Genomic DNA, 16,850 nt, shown 5'->3' with positions numbered 1-16,850 from the left:
ACAGCTACTTGATAAAGGAGCAGCGGTGAAAAAGCTAGTGCTTCTAGATAACCTGTTGGACTATATCCTGGGGTGATTTTTAACTTTGTTCACCCCAGTCCAACACTGGCTCCTCCACATCATCTCCAGCATTGGCTGTTTTCTGTACAAATTCCAGCGTCTGCAGTAATTAGCTCCCTCATCAATGATCTTACCTGTCTTGAATCAGAAATGCACGTGACAGAGTTGATTTCTATTTATATTTAAGTGAGAAACAAAGAAGTTAGAATTATGTCAACACCATATTCCTCCCTCCAGCCCCCTTTGGTCTGCACAATGTTATTTTGTTAACATATTCAGTAACTCAGTCTGCCCAGCCTTCTGTGCTGCAGAGTTTCACAGGTTCACCACCTCAAGTTAAGAGATTTTCCTCATATCAGTTCAAAATTGTCTCCCCCATATCTTGAGGCCATGACCCTTATTATAGACACGCCAGGCATCAGGAAAGAAACTTCCTGTATCTAATCTGTTTGGCCCAGAGAGGATTTTAAAGTTTCAATGAGATCCCCTTTCATTCTTACAAACTTCAGTAAATGCAGATTCAGCCAACCCAATCTGTCCTCTCATGACAAACCTGTTATTCCACAGATCAGTTGAGTGAACCTTTTCTGAACTCTTTGTACGGCAAGCATATTTTTTTTAGATAAGCAAACCAAACCTGCACACAATACTCCATGTGTGGTGTTACCAAGGCCATGTACAGGTGCAGCTGGGAAGAGTCAGACTTTATGTTCAAGGTACTGTCTAATTTTAGTAAGAAATGAGGACCATCAGAAAATAGGAGTAGGCCATTCAATTCCTCCCATTTATGGTTGATCTACCGCAGTACCATTTTAACACATTATTCTCTTAACCCTTGATATCTTTCTTTAGAGCAGTGAAGATTGAGGGGGGAGGTGTATAAAACTTTGAGGGTATTAACTGGGTGAATAGACAGTAGCTGTACCCCTTGGTTGAGGGATCAATCATGAGAGGGCACAGTTTTAGGGTAAGGGGCAGGAGATTCAGAGGGAATTTAGGAAAAAAAAGTTATTTTTCAGCGAGTGGTGGGAATCCGAAATGCACTGGCTGGGAAGGTAGAGGCCGGAAACCTTATAACCTTCAAATATCATAACATTCAAGAATATTGAACAAGTGAAAAAAATTCGAATTAGCACACCTTTTGTAGTAGATATGTCAGTGCAGACTCGATGGGCCAAAGGGCCTTTTCTGCACTGTATGAATCTGTAAGTGAATCTCTTGAAGGGTTTAAAAGGTGTAAGAGCCTTCTTAAGAGGGAAATCAGGAGGGCAAAAAGGGGATATGAGAGCTTTGCCAAATAAGGTTAAGGTTAATCCAAAGCGATTGTACATGTACATTAAGAGTAAAAGAATAACTAGGGAGAGAATAGGACCCCTTAAAGGTTAATGAGGTCATCCATGTTGGAACACAGGAGATAGGAGAGATACTAAACAAATATTTCGCGTCAGCATTTACAATGGAGAAAGAATTGGAGTCTAAAGAATTTGAGGAAATAATGTCTTGAAAACAGTCCACACTACAGAAGAGGAAGGGCTGGAGGTCTTAAAAAATATTAAGGTGGTTAAATCTCCAGGACCTAGTCAAGTGTATCCCAGAATTTTGTGGGATGTTAGGAAAGAAATTGCGGGGTCCCGAGCAGAGATATTTGTATCATCTGCAGCCATGGGTAGGTGCAAGAGGATTGGAGGGTGGCTAATAGAGTCATAGAAATGTACAGCACAGAAACAGACCCTTTGTCCAACTCGTCCATGCCAACCAGATATCCTAACCTAACCCAGTCCCAATTTCTAGCACTTTGCGCATATCCCTCTAAACCCTTCCTATTCATATACCCATCCAGATTCTTGATTTGCTTTTCCAAAATGCAGCATCTCACAATTATCTAAATTAAACTCCATCTGCTGCCACTCAGCCAATCTGACCAAGATCCCGTTGTACTCTGAGTTAATCTCCTTCACTGTCCACTACACTTCCAATTTTGGTGTCATCAATTTATCTCATGTCCCTTTTTTGCTCTCCTGATTTCCCTCAAGTATACTCTACAGCCTTTACACTCTTAAGGATTCACTTGATCTCTGCTGTCTGTAGTTGACAAATGCTTCCTCTTTTTTGCCTTGGCCAAATTCTTATTTCTCTAGTTATCCAGCATTCCCTACACCTACCAGCCTTGCCTTTCACCCTAACAGGGAGAAAGTGAGTACAGATGCTGTGAATCAGAGTTGAAGACTGGTGCTGAGAAAACACAGCTGGTCAGGCAGCATCTGAGAAGCAGGAGAATCAACTTTTTGGGCATAAGTCCTTCATCAGAAAGGGCTTATGTCCGAAACGCCGATTCTCCTGCTGCTCAGATACTGCCTGACCAGCTATGCTTTTCCAGCACTTTCACCCTAACAGGGACATACTGTCTCTGGACTCTCATTATCTCATTTTTAAAGATTTCCCATTTTCCAGCTGTTCCGTCACATGCGAACATCCATTCCCAATCAACTTTTGAAAGTTCTTGCCTAAGACTGTCAAAGTTAGCCTTCTATCAATTTAGAACTTTAACTTTTAGATCCAGTCTATCCTTTACCATCACTATTTTAAAACTAATAGAATTATTGTCGCTGGCCCCAAGATGTTGCCCACTGACACCTCAGTCACCTACTGTGCCTTATTTCCCAATGGTAGGTCAGGTTTTGCAGCTTCTGTAGCAGCTATATCTACATATTGAATCAGAAAAAATTATTGTACACACTTAACAAATTCCTTTCCATCAAAGCAGTCCCAGTCTACATTTGGAAAGTTAAAACCCCCTACCATAACCACTCTATTATTCTTACAGATTTGTTTCTCAATTTCCCCTGATTATTTGGGGGTCTATAGTATAATCCCAATAAGGTGATCATCCCTTTCTTATTTCTCAGTTCCACCGAAATAACTTCCCTGGACGTGTTCCCAGGAATATCCTCCAAGTAAAGACGTAATGTTATCCCTAATCAAAAATGCCACTCCTGCTTCTCTCTTGCCCCTTTCCAACTTTTCTATAGTGTCCATACCCCTGGAAAATTAAGCTGCCAGTCATGTCCATCTCTGAGCCACATCTGTGTAATTGCTATGATATCCCAGTCCCATGCCCTGACTTCATTTGCCTTACCTCTTAGGCCTCTTGCATTGAAATAAATGCAGTTTAATTTATCAGACCTACCTTGTTCTCTGCTTGTTCCTGTCTATCCTGACCGTTTGACTTACTCCTTTTCCCAACTGTACCAGTCTCAGACTGATCTCTTTCCTAACGATCTCCCTGGGTCCTACCCACTCACCTACTAGTTTAAATCCTCTTGAACAGCTCGAGCAAATCTCCCCGTCAGTATATTAGTCCCCTTTCAATTCAGGTGCAATCTGTCCTTCTTATAAAGGTCACCTCAAGCCCAGAAGAGATTCCAATGATCCAAAAATGTGAACCCTTCACCCCTGTACCAGCTCCTTGGCTATGTATTCATCTGTTCTATCCTCCTATTCATACCTTCACTAGCTCATGGCATTGGGACTAATCCAGATATTACTACCCTCGAGGACCTCCTTTTTAAATTCCTGCCTAACTTCCTTTACTCTCCCTTCAGAATATTAACCTTTTCCTATTTTGTTAGTTCCAATGTATACAACAATCTCCTGCTGGTCCCTCTGCCCTTTTCAGAATATGCTCCACCCTCCCCAAGATATCCTTGATCCTGGCACAAGGGCAGTAACACCCCATTCTGATTTCTTGCTATTAGCTGCAGAAATGTCTGTCTCTGCCTCTGACTAGAGAGTTCCCTATCACGGTCGATCGCTTGGAACCTGACATATGCCTCGTTACAGACAGTCTTAGTAGCAGAAACCTGGCTGCCTGTGCTATATTCCCCTACATTTTCCAAAACAGCATACTCGTTTGAGATAGGGATAGCCACAAGGTACTCCTGCACAACCTGCCTCCCTCTCCTTCCTTTCCCGGAGGTAACCCAGCTACCTGACTGTATCTTCGGTTTATCTCCCTCCCTGCAACTGCCATCTATTACGCACCCTAGCTCCTGTAAATTCCGCATTGCTTCTAACTGCCGCTCCTACTGATCTATGCGATCCGATAGGATTTGCAACAAAACACACTTCCTGTAGACATAATAGTCAGTAACATGGAAACTCTGCCTAATCTCCCACATCTGCCTGGAAGAGCACACCACTCTATTAAAGGCCATCATTGCACTTTAACAATCTACAGACCCAGAAAACAGCAGTCTTACTGCTCCAAAAAAGACACTGCTCCAGGCTAAATAAATACCTATATTTCATATTTTTAAAATTTAATCAAGAGACAGAGCTTAATAAAACATAATAAAAAAAACCCCACTCTACTCACTATTGTTGATTTACAGAAAAAAGTAAGCCCACAAGTGACTAAAATAAAAAAATTGCATTTGGGAACTTACGCAGAGATTAACTTGAGATCAATTACTGTTGTTTATAGAAGATGCTTCAGATTGGTATGTCTTTGGCCTAACATCTTAGAGGAATCAAGTTATTTCCAGACGAGCGAGACCAGCCGGAAAGATTTATTCAATCTTTTTACCTCCAAAACTAGTGTTTAGTTGTACTTTATTGATATCTTTCATATGTCTTCTGCAATATGACAGATGCATCATGAACATTTTGATTTTTTGTAAAGAACTGATGCTATTTGTAGCTCTGAGTGATTTAAGGATCATGGTGGTTGAATAGCCTACCAATAGCAATGGTTATGACCAATATTTGAAGACTAAGGCCTTTCTTGAGGGCAGCCAGCATCCATAGAAATGTACATGAGTTGTAGTCTGGACAGACAACATCTAAGCTCCATCAGCTCAGTGCTGACATTTCTGCCTCAGAGTCAGATGGTTCAAAGTTTCACTCTTGAAAGCTAAGCACAGAAACCAGGCTTCACATCATACTGAGCAAATCCTACATGTCTCCAATATATGGTCCTTTGGATGGGTCATTAAGCCATGACACCTACTAGGCAGAGGGTAAAATCAGACATAAGGTGCACAGCAATCGAACAGCCTGTTTCCACTCCATGGCTTTGGAGCAGACAAAAAAAAAGCTTGAAGACATTAAAAAAACCTGAATTTCAGATGTTAAATCACAACTGCACAAGTGCACTTTTAAAAATAAATTTATTATACATTATGTACACAAACACATTATGTACAGTGCACATCTTCACAGTACAGGTGAAATTTCACATCCTCAATAACCAAAACTTTCAAATATTACTAGTAATAAATGTTACATACTTGAAGATTTTGCCAGGAACTGCAACAGTCCAACTCAAAAAGGCTTTCAGACATTAGTTACTAAAGTACCTACAATTATACCACATTAAAGTAAATTACACAGAACTTGTAAACAGAGGAATGTAAAAATATATACTGTACAAGGGGCAGGAAAATTAAATTAAAAGGGAAGTGCTTCAGTTGAAGAGTACCAGTGAAATGGAACAAACAACCTCTCCCTTTGTGGTTTTCTGTAACACAATCAGCCAGTTTTCATGTTCAAACTGCCCTGAGTAACCTGGTCAAAGTCAGGACATTATCTGAGGAGATTCCCATTGATGTCAAACACCCTAGGACACAGGAAAGGAAAAAAGTCAGGCTGTCTGCTACTATGTCTCACCAATCCTATGTAAAATGAGTGCAGACAGGTGTTTATCAGGCTTTGCTAAATTCTTTTCACTTACACCCCTCAAATTATCATACTTGATGTTTGCCATTAACAGGCCCCCATATCAACTTATCGAGGAACCAGAGGTCAAAATCCAGGAATTAGTGCTTTTGAGACAGTAGAGGATAAAGTTCAAGATCTAAAATATACTTTAGTTGAACATTTTAAACTTTAGAGTCTTTGAATTAAATGCGTTCCTTCAAACACAAATCACAGGTATTTACAGAGGTTCCATGTGTTTTCAGGGCAGAATAGTTCCAGCCCGACAGATCATGCATTTTTGGCATATCATAAAAATGAATTAAAATTAACTCTCCACAATTCACAGAACCATAGTTTTGCTCTTGTGCAGAAACATTTCCTCACAATAAAGAAGTTTCAAATCTCATATCCAATTTCAAAAGAAAATGCTGAATGTTCCATTTCCAATCCTTTGTCAGACACCCAATGCAAAACATGAATTTTTTTTTGTTCTTCAGATGCAGCTGCTGGACATTGCTACTTTTATTAATACAGCTTCTGTTTCTCTCAAGACTCTCAATTTTAATATTTAACAATTCCTTAAGAAATCTAATTCTGGTTTTCCAAATATATTTCACTCAAACTGGTTGGGTCTGAATGGGAGACTAACGAACAAGGTTTACGTTCTTGGCTGTCTGAGGGCTAGTCATGGGGAGAAGTGAATCTAATGCAGAATTCCCAATACCAGGTCAGATTATTTTGGTATGATCTTGTTGCTGTTTGTGGGAGCTTACTACACAAACTAACTGCCATATCCTCTCAGCAGCAAGTAATTAGACTTTGAAAGTAGGTGATTAGCTGTAAAAATAAAAGCTTCAGGTACATGAAAGGCGTTGCATAAAACCAAGTTCTTCCCCTCTAATCTCCAAACTCAAAACTGATCCAATGCAACGTGAATTCAACTCTTGCCAAGGCAAATGTGTTAAACATTCTTTACTTCTTCCTCTTAAGCTAGAACCCATTCTGACCTTCCCCAAATCAAAGTTATCCCCACAGTCAAGTTCCTTTGCCCGAGCAATCATGAGATTGATTTCGACAGACCCAGTTCACAAATCATATTTTGTGTATAGCCATTTTATAGGCTAAGTACCTCAAAAAACTTTGAGCACAGGAAAAGGTTTAAATCTCAGAATGTGGCCATGGTTTTGTTCGATGTTGATGATTCCTGTGTTTCACCATTAGACTTCAGTCAGTTAATTTACAGTGAGATTAATGCAAATTCCTCTCTTGGGTCTACTGTTAGGTTTAATTTTGTTTCATCGCTCTGTAGTTCTAATATTGACGACACTGCTCCATTTTTATGATTCTAACAGAGATTCCAGCATCCGAAAACTGTTTGTGATTGCTGTGGTAACAAAAACAAACTTGAATCCTGTGGGGAAAAGAAAGAGAGAAAGAATAGGTTTGGCTGGAGTCAAATATTATCTACCCCTTGACAAGTGACTGAGCAAAATGCAATTTTGCTCTCCAGCTCCTCTTCTGAAGCCTCGATTCAGGTCTGATCGAAGCCTAAACTTTAAAAATGCCAACTGGCTGTAGCAGTCTGAAATGTGTTACATGAGTGTGAGCATTAACAGGCTATCTGCTGTGACATCAAGGGAAATAAGAGGTAAGATGGCCCTTCCCTCACACACCTCTCTCATGCATGAAGACATAGCACTCACCCACACCCAATATGCACAGCACATCTTCCAGTGGGAGATGCTGAACATCACCTCAGGAGTTGGAGCATGGCATACTTTATTTCAGTTCCAGGAACAGTGATCATTTGGTACACTGTGTCTGTTCTAGATCTTTTGTAGTGCTACCCATTAATCCCACTTTTTCCCCAAATTCCTGCATCTTTTCTTTCCATCAATTTTCTTATTGATATATAACATTTTGGAGTTTGCACATTCTCCCCGTGTCTGCGTGGGTTTCCTCTGGGTGCTCTGGTTTCCTCCCACAGTCCAAAGATGTGCAGGTTAGATGAATTGGCCATGCTAAATTGCCCATAGTGTTAGGTGGATTAGTCAGGGGTAAACGTAGGGGAATGGGTCTGGGTGGGTTGCTCTTCGGAGGGTCGGTGTGGACTTGTTGGGCCGAAGAGCCTGTTTCCACACTGTAGGGAATCTAATCTAATCTAATTATCTTATTCACTTTTCAGTCTTACTGAATCTGCTTTAACCCTACAGAACTCAACATGTAAATAAAACTTCCTCATGCTGTCTGTAGCTCTTTTGGCAATTATCTATAATCTGTGCCCTGCTGGTAACCAAGCCTCTGCCACTGGAAATGGCCAATTACATCCCTCTTCATGCTGAAATGAATTCATTCTGTGCAGCCTAGAGACTGAATCCAGAGGTTTCTGGCTCTTATCGTGCAATGAACCAACAGGAGAGGTCAGTTCTTGGTCTTGCTGACAATCCTGGCACTAAGTATATTCCCTTTGGATTGACAAGGCTGTCATTTCTCCATTACAGAAGTTCAATATTTCAAATACATTTTTAAAATAAAAGCAAAAAATATTGGAAATAATGAGCTCGTGATGCAGCATGTTTCTATTAGTGATGCTTCATCAGAATTCTGCTCCTTTCTATATTACCAGCATTTTGTTTTTTTTAATCTGAGCTTCAGAGCCTGCAGCATTTTGCTTTTGTATTAAAATTTAAAATGCAGCTTCATGAGAACAATCATACAATAATGTCACTGGAAGAAGTGCAGGAATAATTCATGATATCAGATAATTAGTGTTACCTTTCTCTTTACCCAGGAACCTTAGCGCTGCAATTTCTGAAAAAGTGCAGCCTCCAAGAAACACCACAAGAATGACTCGTTGCGCATTGCAAGAATACCCTGCGTCCATGGATCTTTCTATTAAAAAACCAAGAACAGCACTTTAAATACATTATCAACAGTGCAACAACTTGGGATTATATCACAACACTTCTTACAAAGTATATGTTGCCTCCAAATCCTTCCATCTCTCAATGTAAAAGATAAAGTTGCCATGTTCCCAGAGGAAAATAGAGCAGCCCTCTCATTAAAGAGGACTGTTTTTGTTTAACCTGACGGTCAACAGATCTCAGATGAGGAGTAAGCTTGAGAAGGTGGAAGCTTCATGGTAATCTCAGCTGATTTGGAAACTGACGCTGCATCTGATGCCTTACAGTTCTATCAGTAATTTACACTAGGGGAGAAAACGGTGGTAATAAGGAATCGTTGATTAACCACACTTTCAGCCAGTGTACTCCAGACACTAATCACTCACTGCATGATAAAAGCTTTTTCTAAAACTGATTTTGCTTCTTTTGCAACTTATTTAAAATCGCTGCCCTCTCATTCTTGATCCGTTTGCATGTGGGAAGTTTCTCCCTAACTATATTGTCCTGTCCTGTGTTTGAATACTTCTATCAGACCTGATCTCAGTCTTTTCTGCTCCAATGAAAACAATCCTAACTTCTCCAATCTATCTTCACAATTGAAATTTCTATGTTGCTAATAGTAAAGCTGAGAATACTATATGTTTTATAACTGCCCTTTCCACCTGTCTGGCCACCTTTATTGGCATGTACACCCACACCCCCATTAGAGTAGTACCCTTTATGTTATCTACTCATGTTCCCCTGACTAAAATGAATCACCTCCCATTTCTTTGCATTGAATTTCATCTGCCAGCTGTCTGCCCATTCCACTGTCAATGGACTAATGATAGAGGCCTGCGTTAATGGTCTGGCAACATGGCTTTAATTCCCACCACAGCAGCTGGTGGAACTTAACTTCAATTAATTTTTAAAAATCTTGAATATAAAACTAATCTCAGTAGGGATGACCAAATCAACTATCTTAATTGTTGTAAAAATCCATCCACTTAACTAACTTCCTTTTGGGGAAGGAAATCTGTCATCTTTTCCCTCTAAGTGGCTCTAGACCCAAAACAAGTTGATTTACTCCTGGAAAGCCACTCAGTTCAATGGCAATTGGCAACATCCTATGAAAGAACAAAAAGATGATGACTAATTATTTATGTACAAGCCTCGATTGGGAAATCATCACAGGTTACTCTCCTGTTGAGGAAATGCAAGTCTATACTCAGATATCCGGTCCCTGTGGTATCCCCATACACAAAGCTTCAGCAAGCTGTTACAAGGCTGTCAATGTCCATAAGACACCGACACTTGCAAGTACCCCTTTAAGCCACACATCATCCTGACTTGGAAATCTATCTTTGCTCCTTCACTGTTACTGGATCAAAATTCTGGAACTTTCTCTGTTAAGGCACTGTGGGTCTTCCTACACAGAGTGCACCAGTTCGAGTGGGCAGCTTGTCACCAACCTCTCCAGGTCAGTTTGGGAAAGGTGATAAATGTTGATCCAACCAGCAATGCCCACATCTCACAAATGGATAAAAAGAAAATAATCTGTCCAGCAACCCTCAGCATCTTCAGAAGAGGGCTGAGACCACAAGGTGGAGGAACAAAAGACAATGCAATTGCTAATGGAACTTTGGAGAGAGCACAGCATGCCATCAAATCTGAACCATTCATAGTCTTACCTATAGTGATAAATTCATTGTTGTTTAGTAATCGTGACACCTCCTCCATTCCTGCCCAGCTGTCACGCTCTAGCACCTGATGCAATATAAAGAGCTGTCATACACAACATGGGGCAGAGAGAAAAACAGCATGACATGCATTTATATAGCACCTGCATCACAGCAAAATACTCCAAGGATCAGCATAAAATAGAAACAACATGTTGGTCAGAAGTAAAGGAAGTGACTAGACATCAGAGGAAAAGATGGGAGAGATAAAGCATGTTGAAGGGTATGCTGGTTGAAGGCAATGCCTCTGACAGTGTGCACCAACGCACGAGTTGAAAGCACTTGATTCTGAAGCTGAGGATGATATTGCAACAATGTATTACAAAGTAATTTAGCAATAGGATGGTCATAGACACATACAAAAAGTACACTCACGACTAAGTTCTTTATTTACAACTTGTGCTTGCTGTTATAATCAATGTTCAGAAAATATATTTACACCCCACTAAATCAACTTATTTAACAACAATCAAATAAATTGCTTAAATACCCAGCTTCATTTAAATTTAGTTAAATAGATTATTTTTCATTGTAGTCTCACTCAAGTACAAGACAAGTGAGTTTATTCTCTCTCCTGTGTAGTCGTTAACATTTCTGTGTCATGTATTAGAGTGCACATAACTCACCTGTTCTATAATCTTGCAGCTCAATGGAATGTATGCACCACTGAATACATAGGCCATATCCCGTGGAACCTTCAAATCATACTCTTCTTCAGTGCGGGGTATCTGGAAAGGGACAGAAAATGCTGAATTCAACAGCATGAGAACACGAGGAAAAAATGAAGCAGGTCTCAGTAGACTGCACATTTCTATCATGGTCTGTTAGTTTAATATTATCACAATTATTCAGCTCTTCTTTGAAACCTTTCCCTGCCTGAGTATATTCTCTGTAACTACAAAGTCGAAGAAAGAAGTTTTTTTTGTAAGCCTACATTTCACTGAGGAGACTTCATTCAATTTTACATCCAACAACTTGCTTTGAAACTCTGCTCACATTTTGACAGCTGTGAAAATATCCTCCACAGCAGCTGAGAAACCCATAACATTCCAAACTAATCAACAGGATTTAAATTAAATAACTAAATTTTCTAAAAGGAAAAAGTCAATCCCCCCTAATTTTCAACTTTAATGGATCCTTTAAAAATCCCCAGATCCTAGGTGCTTGCCTTCAGAAAAGCTAACGAGTTCTTTGTGAGCCACACCTTGTCTGTATACCAAGTTTCATTAAACATATCCACGTTTGAGTCTTGGAGATCTGTTATTTATAATTAGAGTAACAGGGCTAAACCATTACTTCTTCCACTGGAAGTCAGTTGAAATGATCAGAATAGTGAAAGAGGCCTTTAACCAGCTCATTCTATGCCATGTTTGCTCTAGATTGTGACATATTAGTAAAATCACTGGACTAGTAATCCACAGTCCCTGACTAATGCTGGTGGAATTTTGAATTAAAATTAATAAATCTAGAATATAAAGATAGTCTCAATAGCAATGATCATGACAACTATCATTGATCATCATTTTAAAAAAAAACAGTTCACTGTCCTTTAGGGAACTTTCTCAGCCTCCAGATCCACACACTCAACTGTCCTTTGCAATGTCTCATTAATGTCATTTTAAGGGTAATCAGGGATGGGCCATTGCCAGCAACATTCATATCCCATGAAAAAATAAAGAAACAAAAGTCAATAAAGAGGAGTACAGTGAATTTCCCATAATGTGGAAGCACAGACAAATTTAATGAAAATAAAACAAGTAAACAGAAATACAATAACTGCTATACTCCTCAGTCAGAAGTAGATTTAAAATATCAAATTGAAAAAAATCATTGTACTCATTAAATACACTCCCTGCAATACAACCATCATCAAATCTGTTCAATCCATTTAATGAGTTAAAGGAGTAAGAAATCACACTGAATTTTGTCAGGCTGTTTCACCATGGGGAACATCACAACTAAGCTGAACCCTATCCTCATGTATATAATCCAATTGTTGAACAGTGATCAGTGACCTTCCCAGCTTAATAGCATAAAGTATCACCCAACTCAGCTCAAACCAAACCAAACGTAATCCCGCTGAGGGAATTGGTCAGTTCTCAAGTGAAAACAAATGCAAGACTTGTATTTATTTAGCATTTTCCACAACCAGTGAACATCTCACGCTCCCTATTACCAATTGCATATTTTCAAAGTGTGGTCACCATTGCAATTTAGGAAACTTGACAACCAATTTGTAGACAGGAAGCTCACAAATCAACTATGTAATGATGGCCAGCTATTTTTGCGATATTAATTGATGGATAAATATTGGTCAAGAAAGCAGGGAAACACCCCCCTCCCCCAGCTTCTAGTGCTTACCAGATTCAGTCGTTTGCTCAAAGCTCTGAAATGACTTTTCCTGGCCAGAGATGAAAAGGCATCAGTCAATTTCCCTGAAAATAAATTATTCTATTTAATTTCCAGTCATTATGTAAAATTACCACAGAAACAAACCTGCAAATACGTGCAATAGAAATGGGACCCAGAGGAACATAGTGTTGGAATTACAATGTATGGTGACACAAATGGGACAGTGGATTAGAATAGTTAGGTAGTTGTTTCTGTCCGACACAGATCTGATGGGATAAAGGGCCTTTTTTTTGTATTGTACACTTCTGTGATGTAATGATTATAGCTGCCTTGAGCTTGTACTATTCACAGCTTTGTAGTCATTGGCAAGATTGAATTTTGCAACCAAACAGACAGACAGCTATGGAATACATTTAGCATGCGAGATGGTGGGTTGTTTCATCATGAGAGTCACCACAAGCCCAATCCTAACTTCACCCAATGGCCATACAGGTAAAAATAAGTAAATCGTTTCACTGTTTGGTTTCAGGAGATTACAAGACATTTCACAGTCACTGAAACATGTTTGCAATTCAGTCGCTGTTGTAATGAAGAACATTAAATTGCATGTAATAAAACGACTTAGTCTTTTAGAGTTTAGAATATCATTAAATAATCCTGTTATGATCTCCCAATGTCTGGTATATCACCATCTTATGTTTCCAGTGTCCCCTTACCGACTGCTTTGTCCGTCACAAGCTTTCCCATGGTGCTCTCCACTGCAGTCAATGTCTCTCCAGGCTGTTGTTCTGTTAACAGTCCAATTTGTTTCAGGTTGGCGAACGTAAGGATGTGATCATAACCATAACTCTGAACAGAAATAAATGCGAACAGAGTTACAGATCAGGCGAGTAAAGTGCCAAAGGGAAGCGGTCTGTTAATTGTGGTTGGATATACTGTACACAACTATAATAAAATGTACAGTCAGGGTACAAATCCCACAAAAGCTTTAATTAGAAATTGTCCCTTGTACAATCAGATACCACTCAGTCTGGTTTCAGAGATCACTGCATTACACCAGAAGTCAAATTTCCCACAATCATGAAGATCTTGATGAATTTGTGTTATTAACAGACCATGTCCCAGTTCAAAAAATCAGGAATTGTAAAACCCATTTCTTTATAGTCAATGAAGACAAGATAGTTTGAGCTGACATATATTTACACCATATCAAGGTGATCAATAATGGATGGTGACGGAGGTCGGCTGTGGAGTAAATATCACTGCTTGCTTCAATCACATTAAGCCTGGGTTGGGTGTCAGAACACATTGTCAATGTCATAGTTGGATATATAATGCATCAATCAATCAAAGACTCTAGGTGTGGATATCACGTTCACCCTTGGTTTAATATATCAGTTCGCCATGAATAAATGAACTGGCAACCCTGCAAAGTGAGGAGTCCACTTTGGGACTGATAGAATACAGCAGTTCTACATAATGTACTCTAGACAATTGTGATTTAACTACTATGTCAACATGATCCATTGAAGCAGATCCTATTGCAATACTGATGCCTCCAGAACTTTAAAGGAATATATCCTCCATTATTGCTACTGCAGGACAAATGTAGAGGTAGAGACCACTGTCTTTTTGGATATGACTGTATGGTCAGGTTGAGCAACATTTCTTCCTGATCTCTTCCACTCCTTTCGTCATCACTTCATACCTTCTAGCTGTCAACCTGTGACCTCTCCATCTTTAGCTTTCCTCCAATCCCCTAATCCATAGGTGTTTCTCTTATGCTTGTGAAAATTCCTTCCTAATCTTCAAGAAAGGACAGTTGACAAAAGATAAAGTTATGATTTTTAGCCTCTAAGCAGCATAATAGAAAATATTTTTCCCTCAGTCCATAGCATCAAAATTAGCTCAGTGGGAAGCATTCACAGTAGTGGATCAAAAGGTTGACAATTCAAATTCCAGGAGTGGAACTTGAACAAATAATCCAGACTGATGTTCAAGTGGAGGACAACAGGATGAAGGCCCACCATCATTGTCTCAATATTGCCCACAGCCCAAGGACAAAACGTAATCCAAATAGCTCACATTCATGATCACTGCTGTATCAGTGATATCTTTCTTTGCCTACCTGCAAATACTGAGTTTTCAATGACCGATAATCCTTAGAAATCAATCCTGAGGGGAAATAACACAAACACACAAAATCATCAGAAGAAAAATAGCAAACGCAAAGTCTGAATGAATCCACAAACAATTAAGGTATTTTTCAATATATAATTTCAGTTACATCACACCGTAAATTTTTGCTATAAATTCTGTGTCTTACAACTGTGTCCTCGATAACCACGTGATGAAGGAGCAGTGCTCCGAAAGCTAGTGTGCTTCCAATTAAACTTATTGGACTATAACCTGGTGTTGTGTGATTTTCAACAAAGTCTGAAGTGAAGACAGAAAATGTGACATGGCCAAGACAGCCTGTCAGCATCTCGAATGAGAATGGATAGAGGAATGTTTCAGGAAAGGATCCTTCATTAGAGAAAAGATCCAGATATATAAAGCAGGGAAACTTAAACGGCCAATTAAAAAGAAATGTCCAAAATAATTTGCTTGTGCTCTAACTCGTCTTTAAGATTTGGACGGACATGGGTGCTCATTTAGACTTCAAACTTACCATTTTCTGTCTGTGAAAGGAGACACATCAGTCGAAGACTCTCAAGTGGCGAAATCTGAAAGATCAAAATGATTCAGGCATAAACAGGATGTGGGTGGTAACAGTTGCCTGTAAAGTTTGGAGACATAAAACACCAGGCTCAGAAGTTTGTTATTCTTCTGCAAATCACTTTTTTTGCCTCCCAACCAACCATACATCAACTAAATTGCCTTCCAGTAGTTCGTTCACGTGTGTACGTCTTAACCGCAAGTGGTGGTTGGGTATTGAGCTAATTATGGGGCAAAACACAGCCAGGTTCACATCTCTCCAATGGCACTGCAACTTTCACCACCTGTCTCAGCAACTCACAATGGAATGGGAATTAAACTTGGGACCTTGTTGGTCTGTTTAGTTACTTAAACAGTGCTTTCACTAACATATCGTTACTGAAGTTTTGGTCTTATGCAAAAGATTGTTAGCACACTTTTAGTACACTTTCCAAGTGTACACTCTATGGAAATACCAATTACAGGCAATCCACAAAATACAGTATCATAGCTATTTTACTGTGAGGAATGACCATTTCTGAAATATGTTTCTCAGAGCCTCTGCAAATGAAGTGACCTGCCCAGTACTGGTATATTATCCAATAATTACTCACAATTAATAATACCCATTCCAACTGTTACAATACACTTTTACACACACATAATTTCTTGTATATTCTGAACACGACTACCTCAATCTCAATAGCTGCACTTCAGGGTGAATGAGTGACTGAAAACCTTGTATACTAATGTACCTGCCGGTTAATGTGCTCCTCAACACAGTTGGTGCTCTCTCGGATCTCAAATCCCTCTAATAGCGCTGTAGAGGAAAAGTCAGTCCATGAACAAAACACCAACGAAAAGCACATGAAAGAATTTCAGAAAACTAGGAAACGAACGAAAGGCAAGTTAAACCTGGATACACTTTGACAAGAGAATGCTTGCAAAAGGCACAGACATACAACAAAACGTCTTCACTGTTATCTGTATAGCTTCCTGATGTTACCTCCTAAAATGAGACATTCCTGGTATCAGAAGTTGTCCCTCCTATGATACAATCGGCAATTTGCCATTGGAATTTTAAAAATCTATTAATTTCTGATATAAAGAAATTCCCAGAATTGTCCTAATATGTGAAATGCGGTTCCAAATAATAGTTTGCCCCTTTGTACTAACAATATCATCAATAATTTCAACACAATGATAAGTCTCTTAGATTCTCTGTGATTTTATGCAGAAATTATGATTCGTCACACTGCAGCCTGACCCACAATCTTTGTCTGGAAACTCCAGACTGCGGAATTCTCTCTCATCTTTGATTTACAATTTTAAATGCTTTATTAATCACTGCTCCCTCAATTGTTTTATTTCTTTTCTATTTTTTGGCCACCATCTTGATACTTTGCAGACCCCACCATTTGAC

The 16,850-nt window shown here is 39.3% G+C and overlaps 1 protein-coding gene across 5 annotated transcripts in view; it reads right to left on the bottom strand.

The window, feature by feature from the left end:
• Nucleotides 1-5,211: 5,211 nt before the first annotated feature.
• vps33b (VPS33B late endosome and lysosome associated) overlaps nucleotides 5,212-16,850 on the bottom strand; it is a 32,506-nt gene continuing 20,867 nt past the window's right edge. For 3 of the 5 annotated variants that reach the window (XM_043680467.2, XM_087982110.1, XM_043680470.2), the window contains 9 exons: nucleotides 16,183-16,247; nucleotides 15,402-15,456; nucleotides 14,859-14,905; nucleotides 13,447-13,579; nucleotides 12,740-12,813; nucleotides 11,005-11,106; nucleotides 10,331-10,406; nucleotides 8,533-8,649; nucleotides 5,212-7,168 (listed from right to left, as the gene is read on the bottom strand). In XM_043680467.2, the coding sequence (XP_043536402.1) occupies nucleotides 7,095-7,168; nucleotides 8,533-8,649; nucleotides 10,331-10,406; nucleotides 11,005-11,106; nucleotides 12,740-12,813; nucleotides 13,447-13,579; nucleotides 14,859-14,905; nucleotides 15,402-15,456; nucleotides 16,183-16,247 (743 nt within the window). In that variant the 3' untranslated portion in view covers nucleotides 5,212-7,094. The remainder of the gene's footprint in view (nucleotides 7,169-8,532; nucleotides 8,650-10,330; nucleotides 10,407-11,004; nucleotides 11,107-12,739; nucleotides 12,814-13,446; nucleotides 13,580-14,858; nucleotides 14,906-15,401; nucleotides 15,457-16,182; nucleotides 16,248-16,850) is intronic. The other 2 variants (XR_015754147.1, XM_087982109.1) reach the window with 2 other exon arrangements.

This window comes from Chiloscyllium plagiosum, unplaced genomic scaffold, assembly GCF_037043375.1.
Source record: "Chiloscyllium plagiosum isolate Xiang-an unplaced genomic scaffold, Cpla_swu_hap1 HiC_scaffold_42, whole genome shotgun sequence".
Lineage (NCBI taxonomy): Eukaryota > Metazoa > Chordata > Chondrichthyes > Orectolobiformes > Hemiscylliidae > Chiloscyllium > Chiloscyllium plagiosum.
This window is presented reverse-complemented; position numbering and strand designations above follow the sequence as displayed.